The 15,726-nt window shown below is 46.9% G+C and overlaps 1 protein-coding gene across 3 annotated transcripts in view; it reads left to right on the top strand.

The window, feature by feature from the left end:
• The window catches only part of LOC137302048 (CD209 antigen-like protein E), a 57,425-nt gene extending 53,167 nt beyond the window's left edge, over positions 1-4,258 (top strand). For all 3 annotated transcript variants that reach the window (XM_067971744.1, XM_067971742.1, XM_067971743.1), the window contains one exon: positions 3,846-4,258. In XM_067971744.1, coding sequence (XP_067827845.1) covers positions 3,846-4,002 — 157 coding nt within the window. In that variant the 3' untranslated portion in view covers positions 4,003-4,258. The remainder of the gene's footprint in view (positions 1-3,845) is intronic.
• The last annotated feature ends 11,468 nt before the right edge of the window (positions 4,259-15,726 follow it).

Genomic DNA, 15,726 nt, shown 5'->3' with positions numbered 1-15,726 from the left:
GCCATGTATTTGCCCACTCTCTCAACTTGTCTCAATCGCCTTGAAGCCTCTTTGCATCCACCTCACAACTAACAATTCCACCTTGTTTTGTGTCATCGGCAAACTTGGAAATATTACATTTGGTTCCCTCATCCAAATCATTGATGTATGTTGTGAACAGCCGGGGCCCAAGCACTGATCCCTGCGGTACCCCACTTGTCACTGCCTGCCACCCTGAAAAAGACCCATTTATTCCTACTCTCCGTTTCCTGTCTGTTAACCAATTTTCAATCCACGTCTGCACATTACCCCAAATCCCATGTGCTTTAATTTTGCACACTAACCTCTTATGTGGGACTTTAACAAAGGCCATCTGAAAATCCAAATACACCACATCCACTGGTTCTCCCTTATCTATTCTACCAGTTACATCCTCAAAAAACTCCAGTAGGTTTGTCAAACACGATTTCCCTTTCATAAATTCATGTTGACTTTGTCTAATCCCGTTGATATTTTCGAAGTGTCCTGTTATCACATCCTTTATAATAGACCCTCGCATTTTCCCTACTACTGATGTTCGGCAAACCAGTCTGTAGTTCCCTGTTTTCTCTCTCCTTTTTTAAATAGCCTTGGTCCCCGACTAAAACTCTAGGATTCTCTGCCCTACTCCCCTGTGCTTCATCTCTCTTCTGTTCCCTTTTCGATTTTGTGGGTTTCTCGGATGCCTGATACAACTCCGGATCGGAGAAGGGAAGACTCGGGAGAGGCTCCCAACCTGCCCCCTTTCCTGTCGGCCGTCTATATCACCTCCCGTCCTTCGTATCAGGGTATCCTGGTTCGGGCAGCGTGTCGCTTCACGGCCCCACTCCCCCCGCTGGTATCGCGCGGCCCCGCTCCCCCCCCCCGCCTGTATCGCGCGGCCCCGCTCCCCCCAGAGTTTTATCCGCCCGTGATCCAGTCCCATTCTTTGGACTCAGGGGGTCGCCCAGGGTTTTGTGGCCTGGAGAACGTCGGGGATTTGACCAGTTCCTCTGCTGCGAATTGTCTTTCAACCAACGCGATCAAATCTTGGGCATTGGCCGGGTCCCCTTGACCCACCCACTTCCTGATCTGGGGTGAAGAGCCCGTGGGTTGTGGTCCATCATCAAACAACTCCACCATCCTGGCAGGCGAGTCGCTGTCAGGTTGAAGCCACCGTCTGACCATATGAATCAAGTGATACATGTGAGAGTGGGGGGGCCTTGCCCTCCTGGTAGGAACAGGCCTTGAACCTCTGAGTCACACAGTTAAGGTGACGCCAGCCCTCCCGAGGATCTCCGACTTCAGCTCTGGGTATTGGCCTCCACCTGCGGCTCCAGGTCAAAGTTGGCCCTCGGAGCACCACCCACTAAGAAGGGGGCCACATGCCAACCCATTGGTCTTGGGCCGACCTCTCCCACTCGGCACACCTTTCAAAGGCCAAGAGGTTCATCGTCGGGAGTCAGTTTCTGCAGCATGAGACTGGCTCTAGTAGGTTGGATGGGGAACTCCTGACCCTCCATCTGGCCCCGCTGCTGCCTCAATTCAGCGAGCTCTACCCCACTCTGGGCAGCCTGGTTCAATAATAGTTGGGTGATCTCCTGCTGGGCCTCAAGGATCTGAGTGGTCCTCTCATTTATGTCTCGGTCGGCTCTTCCAGACCTCGTGTGGCCCGCACCAGCTCTCTAAACATTTCCTCCATTATGATTTGGTCTCTTTATTTCTCTATTGGAGACACCGATCCCACTTCTGACACCACATGTTACACGGCACTATCGTCTCAGAGCTTCCTTTGTCCTACAAACAGTGGTCCAAGAACAATCCGTACTTTAAACACTTCTCATAGTTTACAGAACACAAAACTACACAGTACAATCAATTCAGCAGGACCGAGAAAACTCTCCAACTCCCAGCCTCGTCCAGTTCCCCTGCTTCTGTTGAACCTCACCCTTTGATGCTCACCTGTCTGGGGCGAGGTCTCTACTCACTCCAGGAGAAATTACCTCTTAAAGGCGAGGTTCTTAAAGGGGACAATACCCTTCCTGCTAAAGGTGAGGTTCTTAAAGGGGCAATACCCTTCCTCAGGTATCAGGGCCCTCATCATCCTGCAGCTGATATATCGGCCCTTAATCACCTTGTTACATGTTTGCATTACCGCGCCCGACGGCCCCGACCCGACCCGCGCTATGGCCCCGCGCCCGACCACGCCCGATGGCCCCGCGCCCTACGGCCCCACGTCTTACCCATGCCCGATGGCCCCGCGCCCTGCGGCCCCACACCCTACCGCAGCCTACGGCCCCGCACCCTACCGCGCCCTACAAATCATATACTCCATAGCCTATAACCTTTAACCACTGAACTATCCTATAACCACTGTACTAGTGGACTCTATAACTCCAATACTCCGTAACCTATAATCCCTACACTAATGTACCAGAAAACCCTTAACTACCGAATCCCATCTCCTTTAATTACTAAACCACCATATCTTACCACCACTGAACTACTCTTTAACAATTACAGTACTGTAGAATATAATCCCGACACTACCGTACCCGATGAACACTACAGTACCGTACCCAATAACATTGCATTACCGTACTCTAAAACCCCATTATCGCACCATACAACCTTTAACCAATAAACTACCGCACCCTATAGTCCCTGAACTACCATACCGAATAACCTTCAATCACTTAACTACTGTATCTTATAAACGCTACACGACCGAACCCTATAACCCCTGCACTCCGTACCCTATAACCCCTGCACTCCGTACCCTAAACACCTACACTCGGTACCCTATAACCCCTGCACTCCGTACCCTATAACCCCTGCACTCCGTACACTATAACCCCTGCACTCCGTACACTATAACCCATACACCACCGTACCCTATAACCACTAAACTACCGAACCCTATAACTCCTAAACTGCAGGACCTTTTCACCCCACACTACTGCACCCTATTCTACCTACACTGACACACCCTCGACGTCATACACTACCGTTCACTATAATTCCGACACTCCATAACCTATAACCTATAACCCCGACACTACTGTACTCTATAACCCCTACACTACTGTACCCGATAAGCCCGATACTTCTGCCGGTAATTCCCTCCGTGGCTCTCCTGATTGGCCGCCAGCAACATCGGTAGAAGATCAGCAGAAACTCACAGATATTCGGTAATTTCTCGGACCTGCTCCCAATTCACTACCGCCCGTTTTGTGCCACTGTCGATGGTGAATTCACCTCCCAATGAGCTTTGACAGGCTCTGCCCGTAGGACCCAGCAGAGCAGATCCTTCCCTCTCCTGCACAGATGGCCCTCAGATATGTGGGGCTGAATTTCCTCCGGACTCTCCCACTCTGCTGCTGTAACTTTGCCTGATGTCCATTTAGACACGTGAATGGGGTTTCCGCCGAAATCCCACCAAAGTTACGGCAGCGCAGTCGGAGAACCTCAAACATTCACCTCATTGGTTTGCAGCCGAGGCCACTGGGCAGCGATTGGGATTGGGTCAGGGGTCTGAATCCACCCTGTGCTCAGGGATGACTGTGGATAAATCCATCACCCACCACCAACCTTTCCAATCAGCTGACTCCAGACAAGCCAGCACTGGAACCCAGGGCCTTCTGTTCCTGTGCAGCACATTAGACCCTGGAAAGGGGACTGAGCCCCTGAGACACCTATAGTGCCGAGTGATTGAGGTTATGAGGAGGTCAATTTCTATAACTGAGGAACTGGATTACAATCAGAGAAACAAAATATTCACTTCCATTTAACTAAAAGGAACATTTCCGTCATAGTTATTTGTGTGGATTTTTGATTGGTCTGTACAGATTTTGGCGCAGCCATCAACCAAATAACTACAAGAGCGCACACTGTAAGGATGAGAACTGCGCCATCACCTCTTCCACGGGCTGGAACGACGATTGCTGCGCCAAGCGTTGGAAATGGATTTGTGAACGAAAATCAACCGCTCTTGTGCAGCGTTAGTTTTGCGGACGTTGCTGTGAAGATCAGACAAATAGAAGAACAGCGGAAGTGCCCGACTCGCCTGATGATTTCTGTCCTTTTTTGCATTAAAACCCGAGAATGCCGGAAATGTACAGCAGGTCAATCAGAGAGCTGAATGTTCCTGGAGAGCCCCTTCCACAATATCCTGAGTCGGGCACTTTCTCCTGCAGGCACTGACTGATCAGCTCCACATTCCCATGACTTTCTATTAAAGATTGCACAATTTAAAAACTTTCCTTTTGATCAGTTATTTTAGTCGCTAAACACTTTTGGGTTTATTGAACCAGATTGGCCCAAATCAGAGCCCTTCCCTCTCTCTCTCTCACTCCGTTTGCAGGTCTCTCTGCATCACTCACGATGCTCAGTTATCCCCTCTCCACCTCCCTCTGGTGGTGTCTTTCTGCAACATTCACTGCATCACCGACACACATTCACGATCGGCAGCATTAATAAAACAGCTTCTGGATTAAATATTCTCTCGTAGTTTCGATCGATAAAGAAGACACCAGCAGGGAGATAGAGAGAAGTGTGTCTGAGTACAGTGAGTGAAACGGAGAGACACCGCACAGGAGTTGCAAATCCACCCTCTCGCCACCATAAGATCACAAGACCAGAAGAGATGGGAGCAGGAGTCGGCCATTTGGCCCTTCGAGCCTGCTCCACCATTTAATGAGATCATGGCTGGTCTGATTTTTACCTCAACTCCACTTTTCCGCCTTTTCCCCATATCCTTTGACTCCCTCGCCACTCTGCAATCACATTAACTGAACTTTGCTCTGGCCCAGTGTCACCGCGCTGAAATCACGTCTTTCTCCGGCAGATGATTTTAACATCAGGGTTGCTGGTTTACGAGTGAAAAGTGATCCCGCTTCACTCTAGGGGCATTGGACAAATGTGTAGATGCCGTGTAGTCGGTGCTGGGACCACTGCTTTTCTTGATATATATTAATGACTTGGACTTGGGGGTACAGGGTATAATTTCAAAATTTGCAGATGACACAAAACCTGGAAGGGTAGTAACCAGTGAGGAGGATAGTGATAGACTTCAAGAGGATATAGACAGGCTGGTGGCATGGGCGGACACGTGGCTGATGAAATTTAACGCAGAAAAATGCGACGTGATTCATTTCGGTAGGAAGAACGAGGAGAGGCAAAATAAACACAAGGGCACAACTCTAAAAGGGGTACAGGAACGGAGAGATCTGGGGGTATATGTGCACAAATCGTTAAAGGTGACAAGGCAGGTTGAGAAAGCCGATAAAAAAGCATACTGGATCCTAGGCTTTATAAATAGAGGCATAGAGTAAAAAATTTTGGAAGTTATGATGAACTTTTTATAAAACACTGGTTTGGCCACAACTGGAGCATTGTGTCCAGTTCTGGGCACCACACTTTAGGAAAGATCTGATGGCCTGAGAGAGGGTGCAGAAGAGATTTCCGACAATGATTCCAGGGATGAGGGACTTTAGTTACGTGGACAGACTGGAGAAGCTGGTGCTGTTCTCCTTGGAACAGAGACGGTTGCGAGGAGATTTGACGGAGTTATTCAAAATCATGAATGGTTTAGACAGAGTAGATACAGAGAAACTGTTGCCATTGGCAGAAGGGTCAAGCACCAGAAGACATAGATTTAAGGTGATTGGCAAAAGAACCAATGGTGACATGAGGAAAAACTTTCTTACACAGCGAGTGATTAGGATCTGGAATGCACTGCCCGAGGGGGCGGTGGAGGCAGATTCAATCATGGCCTTCAAAAGGGAACTGGATAAGGACTTGAAAGGAAAAGAATTGCAGGGCTACCGGAATAGGGCGGGTGAGTGGGACCAGCTGGATTGCTGTTGCATGGAGCCGGCGCGGACTCGATGGGCCGAATGGTCTCCTTCCGTGCTGTAGCCTTTCTATGATTCTAGGATTCTAGAGGGCCAAGTAAAGGATCAGGACAGATAATGCCGAGAACAAATTAAAAAGAAGCACAAGTTGATGAAACCAGCGCTGGTGAAATTGCTGGGTGGATATTTAAAGGATGGGCCGTGGGAGGGGCTGGACCGCCATTCTGACACAGTTTTGAGGCGCTGCTTATTTTGACCTCTTCTCCAAAAATCCTTCGTCACAAAGCAGTCAGGCGTTGCCTATTGTTGCGGTTCGGGACCAGTAACTATGGCTGAGGTGTGGCGCCGTGATCGTATCGTGGTTAATACTCTGCGTTGTGGTCGCAGCAACCTCGGTTCAAATTCGAATCACGGCATAACTTTCTCGCCTCTTTTATTCTCTGCCACACATACCAATAAAATGCAGCAATATATCAATCTTAAATATATATAAGAAATATTTTTTATTGGTGGCGAAAATCTATCCATTCCGTCAAATCCCAGCAATCTCACATGCCTGTACTTGATGTTCCACAGTTCAAACCCGCCTCTTCTCCCAGCATTTTCTTCCTTCCACAGTCAATAGGCCGCCTTTACTTTCCTCCTTCCATTTCACGGACACTTTCCTGCTCCATTGCCGACTCTAACATTCACTTTCACGATCTCACGCCTTTAAGTTTGTTCTGCTCCGACCGCTGTTTCTATTGGGCACATGTCCCATTCGCACCAATATTCATTTGTGCCTTGAAATCAGTCGATACATTTCGATCTGCGTGACCGCTCGACAGACAAACAGGTCTGGCCGCCCGATTGCTCACGAACTTTACTTGGGGAATCTTGTGATCCAGGGGATGGTAACTGAAGAACTGGTTTTTGTTTTGATGCTTGTTGGCTCTTTTCTCTCAGCAGTTGAGTTGCGTGAGTGACGGGCAGCGCTGCAGAGCTGCGAATGGCGGTTGAAAGAAAAAAAAGGAGCGATTACAGGCCATGAGCGAAAGGTCTTTCAAATTCTCGTGGCGCAGGACGCTGTGTGCGGAAACGGCAGATTTTAAAGCGCGTGTGCAGGAAAGTAAAGTGTGATCTTGTGTGTGAGAAGAGCACAAGAAAGTTGTGCTTGAAGCTGCGCCCTTGAGGAAAGTTGCAGGTTGTCAGGAAAACTGCGATAGTGAAAACTCAAAAATAAACCCAGAAACTGCTGGCAACACTCAGCAGGTCAGGTAGTATCTGTGGAGAGATACTCAAGTATTTATCCAATTCTCCTTTTAAAGTTACGATTGAATCGAGCTCCACCATCCTTTAAGGCAGTGCGTTCCAGATCATAACAATTCGCTGTGTAAAAAAATCTCCTTATTTTCCTTCTAGTTATTTTGCCAATTATCTTAAATCTGCGTCCGTTGGTTGCCGACCCTCCCGCCAGTGGGTGAAGTTTCTCCTTATTTACTCGATCAAAACCCCTCTTAATTTTGAGCACGTGGATTACTTCTACCCTTAACCTTCATTGCTCGAAGCAGAACAATCCCAGGTTCTCGAGTCTCTCCACACAACTAAACCCCATCCCTGGTATAATTCTGGTAAATCTCCTCTCCATCCTCTCCAAGACCTTGACATCCTTAATAAATTATAGTGCCCAGAATTGGACACAATACTTCAGATGAGGCCTGAACAATGATTTATAAACGTTGAACATAACTTCCTTGTTTTTGTACTCTATTTCTCCATTATTAAGCCAAGGAACCGGATGCTGTTTTAACGGCTTCACCAAATTGTGCTGCCACATTCAAAGATGTTGATGAAAATTACCAGGAACACGTTGAGTCAGCTCACTCGGCTCAGGCCTTGGACTGAGCCTCGGCTTTTCTTGCTCCGTGTCTCAGGAGCACACCTCATGAGATCAGCTCACTCAGTACAGGCTGGAGATTGAACATGTGCCCACCCTGCTCCGTGTGGGACTCAGTACCACACCAGTTGAGATCAGCTCACTCCGCACAGGCCGGGATGGCGGAGAGAGACAGAGACACGTGTTGTGATCTGTAACTTTTTATAAACACTTCAGCTTATTTCACTCCGTGTCCAACACCGTGCGATCTCCCCTGGTGTGTCAGCTTTCTGTGTTTATACAGACTGTAATGCATTGAATTGTCTCTTGGATCACACGGGGTGGTAGACGGGGTTCTGTGTGCGGAGGGTTCGGGGGGTGAGCTCTGATTCCCGCCCTCTTCTGGATTGAAGGGAGAAAAGAATGAATGAGAGAGAGAAGCGATGTGGGAGAAGGGATGACGGAAGAATTTGTCCATGAACCTGCTTAAAATGGCCCAAAAACAAGATAATATTAAGATATCATCAGCAGAACATTAATACAAGCTGTAAAACAAAAGCAAAATACTGCAGATGCTGGAAATCTGAAGTGAAAACAGAAAATGCTGGAAATACTCAGCAGGTCAGGCAGCATCTGTGGAGAGAGTTCTGATGAAAGGTCATCGACCTGAAAGGATGTTTCTCTCTCCACAGATGCTGCCTGACCTGCTGAGTGTTTCCCGCATTTTCTGTTTTTATTATTAATATAACCTGAGCTCTGTCGAGCGTTTGTTGTTCGATTCACTGATAAAGCTGGGAATTGAGGGGAAGCTGGTTCATGGCGAACCCCAGCTCTGAATCCCCCCGGCAGAGAGTTCAAGGAATGTTTAATATAAATGAGATTCAACGACAGTCTCAGAAAATCTCTCCTTGATGGTCGGTCTCATTCTCCCGGTGAGGAATGAGCGGGAGGGGCAATTCCACCCGGGGTTATATTTTATTCCAAGAGGCTGAGGCAAAACTTAGGTTTCCAGTCGGGCCGAAGTCGCTTCGTTGGGAGAGCGTTAGACTGAAGATCTGAAATGGTTCCTGGTTCGATCCCGGGTCTCGGCAGTTTTTGGTTATTTTGTTTCTTCTTTGGGCCGATTCTCCGACATTTATTTGCACTGACATTTTTACCCGACACTGAACGGTTGGGGATGGAATAGAGAGACATCAAGGATGTCTGTATTTAGCTTTTATTTCTCTATTTCCTTCTGCCTTTCTCTCTGGTTTTTGTCTCTCTCGGTGCTCGATAAACATTTGATTTGATGCATTTGTCCTAAACTGATGCCTTTTCCACATCTCAGGGCGGTCAGACACGCTCTGTCTGTCTGTTACTGATTGTGACCATTAACGGGAACAGGCCGCGAGTTAAACATTTATCAGCAAACCGCCAGAGAGATAACACAGCGGGAATAAAACACATTGCCTCACATTGTTAGACACCGAGTGACACAGATTGTAATGTGTGTCAGTAAACAGACCCGGAAAACAGAGTCCGAGAAAGGAAAGAAATAGAGAGATAGAAAAGAGTGATAAAAAGAAAGAAAACCCTTTCTCCACCCCAACAACAACAACTTGCATTTATATCGCGCCTTTAACGGAGTAAAACGTCCCAAGGCGCTTCACAGGAGCGATTATCAAACAAAATGTGACACGGAGCCACAAAAGGAGATATTGGGACAGGTGAGGTCGGTTTTAAGCGTCTGAAGGGAGGAGAGAGAGGTCGAGAGGCGGGAGGTTTCGGGAGGGAAATCCAGAGCTTTGGGCCCAGTCCGTTGAAGGCACGGCCGCCACGGTAGCGTAGTGGTTATGTTACTGGGCGAGGAATCCAGAGGCCTGGACTAAAATCCAGAGTCACGAGTTCAAATCCCACCACGGCGGCTGGCGAATTTAAATTCAATTAATTAAATAAAAATCTGGAATTAAAATACTAGCATCAGTAATGATAGCCATGAAACTACCGGATTGTCGTAAAAACCCATCTGGTTCACGAATGTCCGTTCGGGAAGGAAACCTGCCGTCCTCACCCGGTCTGGCCGAGATGTGACTCCAGACCCAATGTGGTTGATTCTTAATTGCCCTCTGAGTGATGGGCAATAAATGCCAGCCTTGCCAGCAACACCCACATCCCGTGAACAAATAAAAAAAAAATGGTGGAGCAATGAAAATTGTGGATGCACAAGAGGCCTGAATTGGAGGAGCTCAGAGATCTCGGAGGGTTGTCGGGGTGGAGGAGGTTACAGAGATAGGGAGGGGCGAGGTCATGGAGGGAATTGAACACGAGGATGAGAATTTCAAATTTGAGATGTTGGTGGACTGGGAGCCAATGTCGGTCAGCGAGCAGAGGGGTTCTCCTCCTGAACGGTGGTTTGAATGTTTGGGGGGCAGGGCTGTGATAAATATCGAGATTTCATATAATGATCCCACTTTTCATCTACCCCGAATTTTTACAATGCTGACCTGGAACAATCTAGAACATACCGCAAAACAAGACATTAAGATCAATGGTCACTTGTGCGAGGAGTTTAAAAGATTCTTCGACGAAGGAGAAGGCTCAAGGAACGGACTGTGAACATTTCATGATGGTCTATTTATTTGTGGCCAGAGAGAGGGATGGAGTCGGTGACTGGGGAACGGAGTTTGTGCCAATATTTAGTTGGAGGAATGTTTTTCTCATCCATTACTGGATGTTGAAAAAGCAGTGTGAGAAATCAGAGACAGTGGAGGGGTCGAGACAGGTGGTGAGGTCGAGGTGGGTGTTGTCAGCGTACATGTAGAACCTGAAATTATGCTTTCGGATGATATCGCAAGAGGCAGCATGTGGATGAGAAATAGGTGGGGGTCAAGGATAGATCCTTAGGGAACGCCAGAGGTAATGGTGCAGGAACAGGAAGAGAAGCCATTCCATTTGATTCCCTGGCTACGATTGGAGAGATAGGAATGGAACCAGACGAGCTCAGTTCCACCCAGCTGGAAGACGGAGGAGAGACAATGGAGGAGGATGGTGTGGTCAACCATGTCAAAGGCTGCAGACAGGTCGAGAAGGATGAGGAGGGATAGTTCACCACGGTCACAGTCACAGAGGATGTAAATTGTGACTTTGATAAGGGCCGTTTCAGTATTGTGGCAGGGGCGGAAAACTGATTGGAGGGATTCAAACATGCAATTGCGGTTGAAATGGGCATGGGTTTGGGAGGCGACAACACGTTCAAGGACTTTGGAGAGGAAAGGGAGGTTGGAGATGGGCATTATCGACCTGGATCTGCACTTTCATGGAATATATATTTGAAACGCGAGGTCTCTCTGTTCATTCACAGGGTCTGTGCCGTTCTATTGAGTGTGCACTTCCAGTCCTGGTTTTTCCTCCTAAAATATATTATCTCATAATTTCCACATTAAATTCAACTTATCAACTGTCTGCACCTTCTATTAACTTGTCTATCGTAGAATTACATAGAATTTACAGCACAGAAACGGTCCATTCTGCCTAAATGTTCCATGACTGTGTTCATGCTCCACATTCCCACCCTTCTTCACCGCACCCTATCAACATATCCTCTATTCCTTTCTCCCTCATGTGTTTGTCTAGCTTTCCCTAAATGCATCTATACTAGTATCATCAACTATTCCTTGTGGTACCGAGTTCCACATTTTAAGAACATAAGAAATAGGAACAGGAGGAGGCCATGCGGCCCCTCGAGCCTGCTCCACCATTCACTCAGATCATGGCTGATCTTCGATCTCAACTCCACTTTCCCGCCCGATCCACATGTCCCTTGATTCCCTTAGAGTCCAAAAATCTATCGATCTCAGACTTGAATACACTCAATATCCACAGCCCTCTGGGATAGAGAATTCCAAAGATTCACAACCCTCTGAATGAAGAAAGTCGTCCTCACCTCAGTCCTAAATGGTTGACCCTTTACCCTGAGACTAAGAACCCTAGTTGTGGATTCCACAGCCGGGGGAAACAGCCTCTCATCATCTACCCTGTCGATCCGTCTCGGAATTTTTCATGTTTCAATGAGATCACCTCTCATTCTTCTGAACTCCAGCGAGTATAGGCCCATTCTACGCAATCTCCACTCATAGGACAACCCTCTCATCCCAGGAATTAATCTAGTGAACCTTCATTGCACCGCAACTAAGGCATGTATGTCCTTTCTTAGATAAGGAAACCAAAGCTGCACACAATGCCCCAGGTGTGGTCTCACCAAAGCCCTGTATAATTGCAACAAGACTTCCTTACTCTTGTACTCCAACCCCCTTGCAATAAAGGCCAACATACCATTTGCCTTCCTAATTGCTTGCTGTACCTGCATGTTAACTTCTTGTATTTCATGTACAAGACAGCAAAATGAACATCAACATGGAAACATGGATAATTTATGGCACAGATGGAGGCCATTCAGGCCATCATGTCTCTACAGGTCGTAGAAGAGCCACCCCGCCTAATCCCACTTTCCAGCAATTGGTCCGTAGCCCTTTAGGTTACGGCAATTCAAGTGCATATCCAAGTCCTTTTTAAATGTGATGATGGTTTCTGCCTCTACCACCCTTTCAGGAAGTGAGTTCCAGAACCCCACCACCCTCTGAGTGAATTTTGTTTTCCTCATCTCATCTCTAATCCTCCGACCAATCCCCTGCTAAATGGGCCCTCTGCTAAGGGAAATAGGTCCTTCCTGTCCATTCTATCCAGGCCCCTCATAATTTTATACACCTCAATTAAACCACACCTCAGGCTCCTCTGTTCCAAAGAAAACAACCCCAGCCTGTCCAAACTTTCCCCATAGCTAAAATTCTCCAGTCCTGACAACATCCTCATAAATCTCCTTTGTACCCTCTCAAGTGCAATCACATCTTTGCTGTAATGTGGTGACCACAACTGTGCACAGCACTCAAGCTGTGGCCTAACTAGTGTTTTATACAGTTCTAGCATAACTTCCCTGCTCTAATATTGTATGCCTCGGCTAATAAAGGAAAGTATTCCGTATGACTCCTTAACCAACTTATCTACCTGTCCTGCTACCTTCAGGGATCAGTGGACACGCACTCCAAGGTCTCTCTCTCCCTCTACACCTCTCAGTATTCTCCCATTTATTGTGTATTCCCTTGCCTTGTTTGACCTCCCCAAATGCATTACCTCACACGTTTCTGGATTGAATTCCATTTGCCACTTGTCTGCCCACCTGACCAGTCCACTGATATCTTTCTGCATTCTACTGCTTTCGTCCTCACTATTAACCACACGGCCAATGTTTGTATCATCTGCCAACTTCTTAATCATGCCCGCTACATTTAAGTCTAAATCATTAATATATACCACGAAAAGCAAGGGACCTCGTACTGAACCCCGTGAACCCCAATGGAAACAGCCTTCCAGTCACAATCCGTCAACCATGACCCTTTGCTTCCTGCCACTCAGCGAATTTTGAATCCAATTTGTCACTTTCCCCTAGATCCCATGGGCTTTTATTTTTTTGACCAGTCTGCCATGTGGGACCTTGTCAAAAGCCTTGCGAAAATCCATGTGCACTACATCAAACGCATGACCCTCATCAACCCTCCTTGTCACCTCCACAAAAAATTCAATTAAGTCAGTCAGACAAAACCTTCGCTTAACAAATCCATGTTGACTGTCCTTGATTAATCCGTGCCTTTCTAAATGAAGGTTCATGCTGTCCCTCAGAATTGATTCCAATAATTTGCCCACCACCGAGGTTAGACTGACTGGCCTGTATTTACTGGGTCTGTCCTTTTCTCCATTTTTAAAGAACGGCCAACTTTAGCAGTCCTCCAATCCTCCGACACCATGCCTGTAGCCAGGGACGATTGGAAAATGATGGTCAGAACCTCCCTTATTTCCTCCCTTGCTTCTTTAAACAGCCTGGGATACATTTCATCCGAGCCTGGCAATTTATCTACTTTCAAAGATGCTAAACCCCTTAATACTTCCTCTCTCATTATGTTTATCCCATCCAATATTTCACATTCCTCCTCCTTAACTACAATCTCTGCATCGTCCCCCTCTTTTGTGAAGACAGACGCAAATTATTCATTGTGAACCATTCCCACGTCTTCCACCTCCACGAATAGGTTATCTTGTTGGCCTCTAATAGGCCCTACTCTTTCCTTAGTTATCCTCTTGCTCTTTATGTATTTATAAAATATTTTGGGTTTTCCTCAATTTTACTTGCCAGTATTTTTAATGCCCTCTCTTTGCTTTCCTAATTTCCTTTTTAATTTCACCAACATTTAATTATTTCTCACCATTTAAAACATAATCTGTTCTTTTATTCTTCCCATCAAAGTGAATAACCTCACATTTCCACACATTGTACTCCATTTGCCGCCTTCTTGCCCACTCACTTAACCTGTCTATCTCCCTTTGCAGACACGTTGTGTCCTCCTCACAGTTTACTTTCCCATCTTGCTTTGTATCGTCAGCAAACTTGGACACATTGCACTCGGTCCCTCCATCTAAGTCGTTAATACAGATTGAAAATAGCTGACACCCAAAAACGGCCGGCATTGCTCTCTGTTCAGTAAAGAGGAACTTCCCTGCTTGGAAATTCGTCCCAGCCTTGTTGAGGTGCAACACGTCCATCTTGTGCAGGTCTTTAATATTAATCAATACACAATGAGGCCCTGGGAAAGCGAATATCTCTCCACAGATGTTGCCTGATCTGTTGAGTGTTGCCAGTAGTTTCTGGGTTTATTTTCGAGCTTTCACTATAGCAGTTTTCCTGACAATCTGCAACTTGCCTCAAGGGCGCAGCTTCAAGAACAACTTTCTTGGGCTCTTCTCACACACAAGATCGCACTTTACTTTCCGACACACGCGCTTTAAAATCTGCCGTTTCCACACACAGCGTCCTGCGCCACGAGAATTTGAAAGACCTTTCGCTCATGGCCTGTAATCGCTCCTTTTTCATCACAGGCGCTCTTTACATTTATCCTCTACTCGATTCAATCACAAATTTCAACAGAACTATAAAGATCAAGGCGGAACACTTCCGATCTTACTGCACCGCCCCAACTTGCCAAATGTGCACCTTTCAACCTCCATTCGCAGCTCTGTCGCGCTGACCGTCATTCACGCAACTCAACTGCTGAGAGAAAAGATCCAACAAGCATCAAAACAAAAACCAGTTCTTCAGTTACCATCCCCTGGATCACAAGATTCCACAAGTAAATTTCGTGAACATCCGGCGGCTGTCTTTCCAGAGACCAGCCCTGCTTTCGTCGTGTTTTTCTGTCGAGAGGTCACGCAGATCGAAACGTATCGACTGGTTTCAAGGCACAAATGAACATTGGTGTGAATGGGACATGTGCCCAATAGAAACAGCGGTCGGAGCAGAACAAACTTAAAGGCGTGAGATCGTGAAAGTGAATGTTAGAGTCGGCAATGGAGCAGGAAAGTGTCCATGAAATGGAAGGAGGAAAGTAAAGGCGGCCTATTGACTGTGGAAGGAAGAGAAAGCTGGGAGAAGAGGCGGGTTTGAACTGTGGAACATCAAGTACAGGCATGTGAGAGTGCTGGGATTTGATGGAATATTAGATTTGCTTTCACGTATCAAAGATGACTGCATTCTATTCGCATGAGAGGCAGAAGACAAAAGACGCAGCGCACAACACAGAGTACGAACCACTATACGATCACGGCACCACATCCCACCTGTGCAAACGTTGTCTCTACTATTTACCTTTAACGTAGCAAAACGTCCCAAGGCGCTTCACAGGAGCGTATTTAAACAAAATTTGACACCGAGCCACAGAAGGAGATATCAGAAACAAAATACTGCAGATGCTGGAAATCTGAAATAAAAACAGAAAATGCTGTAAATACTCAACAAGTCAGGCAGTGTCTGTGGAGAGAGAAACAGAGTTAACGTTTCAGGTCGATGACCCTTCGTCAGAAATGGAAAAGGTTGAAGATTAAACAGTTTTTAAGCAAGTACAGCGTCAGGAAAAGGGATGGGGGAGGAAGGGGAGG

This window comes from Heptranchias perlo, chromosome 35 (genome assembly GCF_035084215.1).
Source record: "Heptranchias perlo isolate sHepPer1 chromosome 35, sHepPer1.hap1, whole genome shotgun sequence".
Classification (NCBI taxonomy): Eukaryota; Metazoa; Chordata; class Chondrichthyes; order Hexanchiformes; family Hexanchidae; genus Heptranchias; species Heptranchias perlo.
The sequence above is the reverse complement of the archived record's forward strand: the minus strand, read 5'-3'. Positions and strand labels throughout refer to the sequence as shown.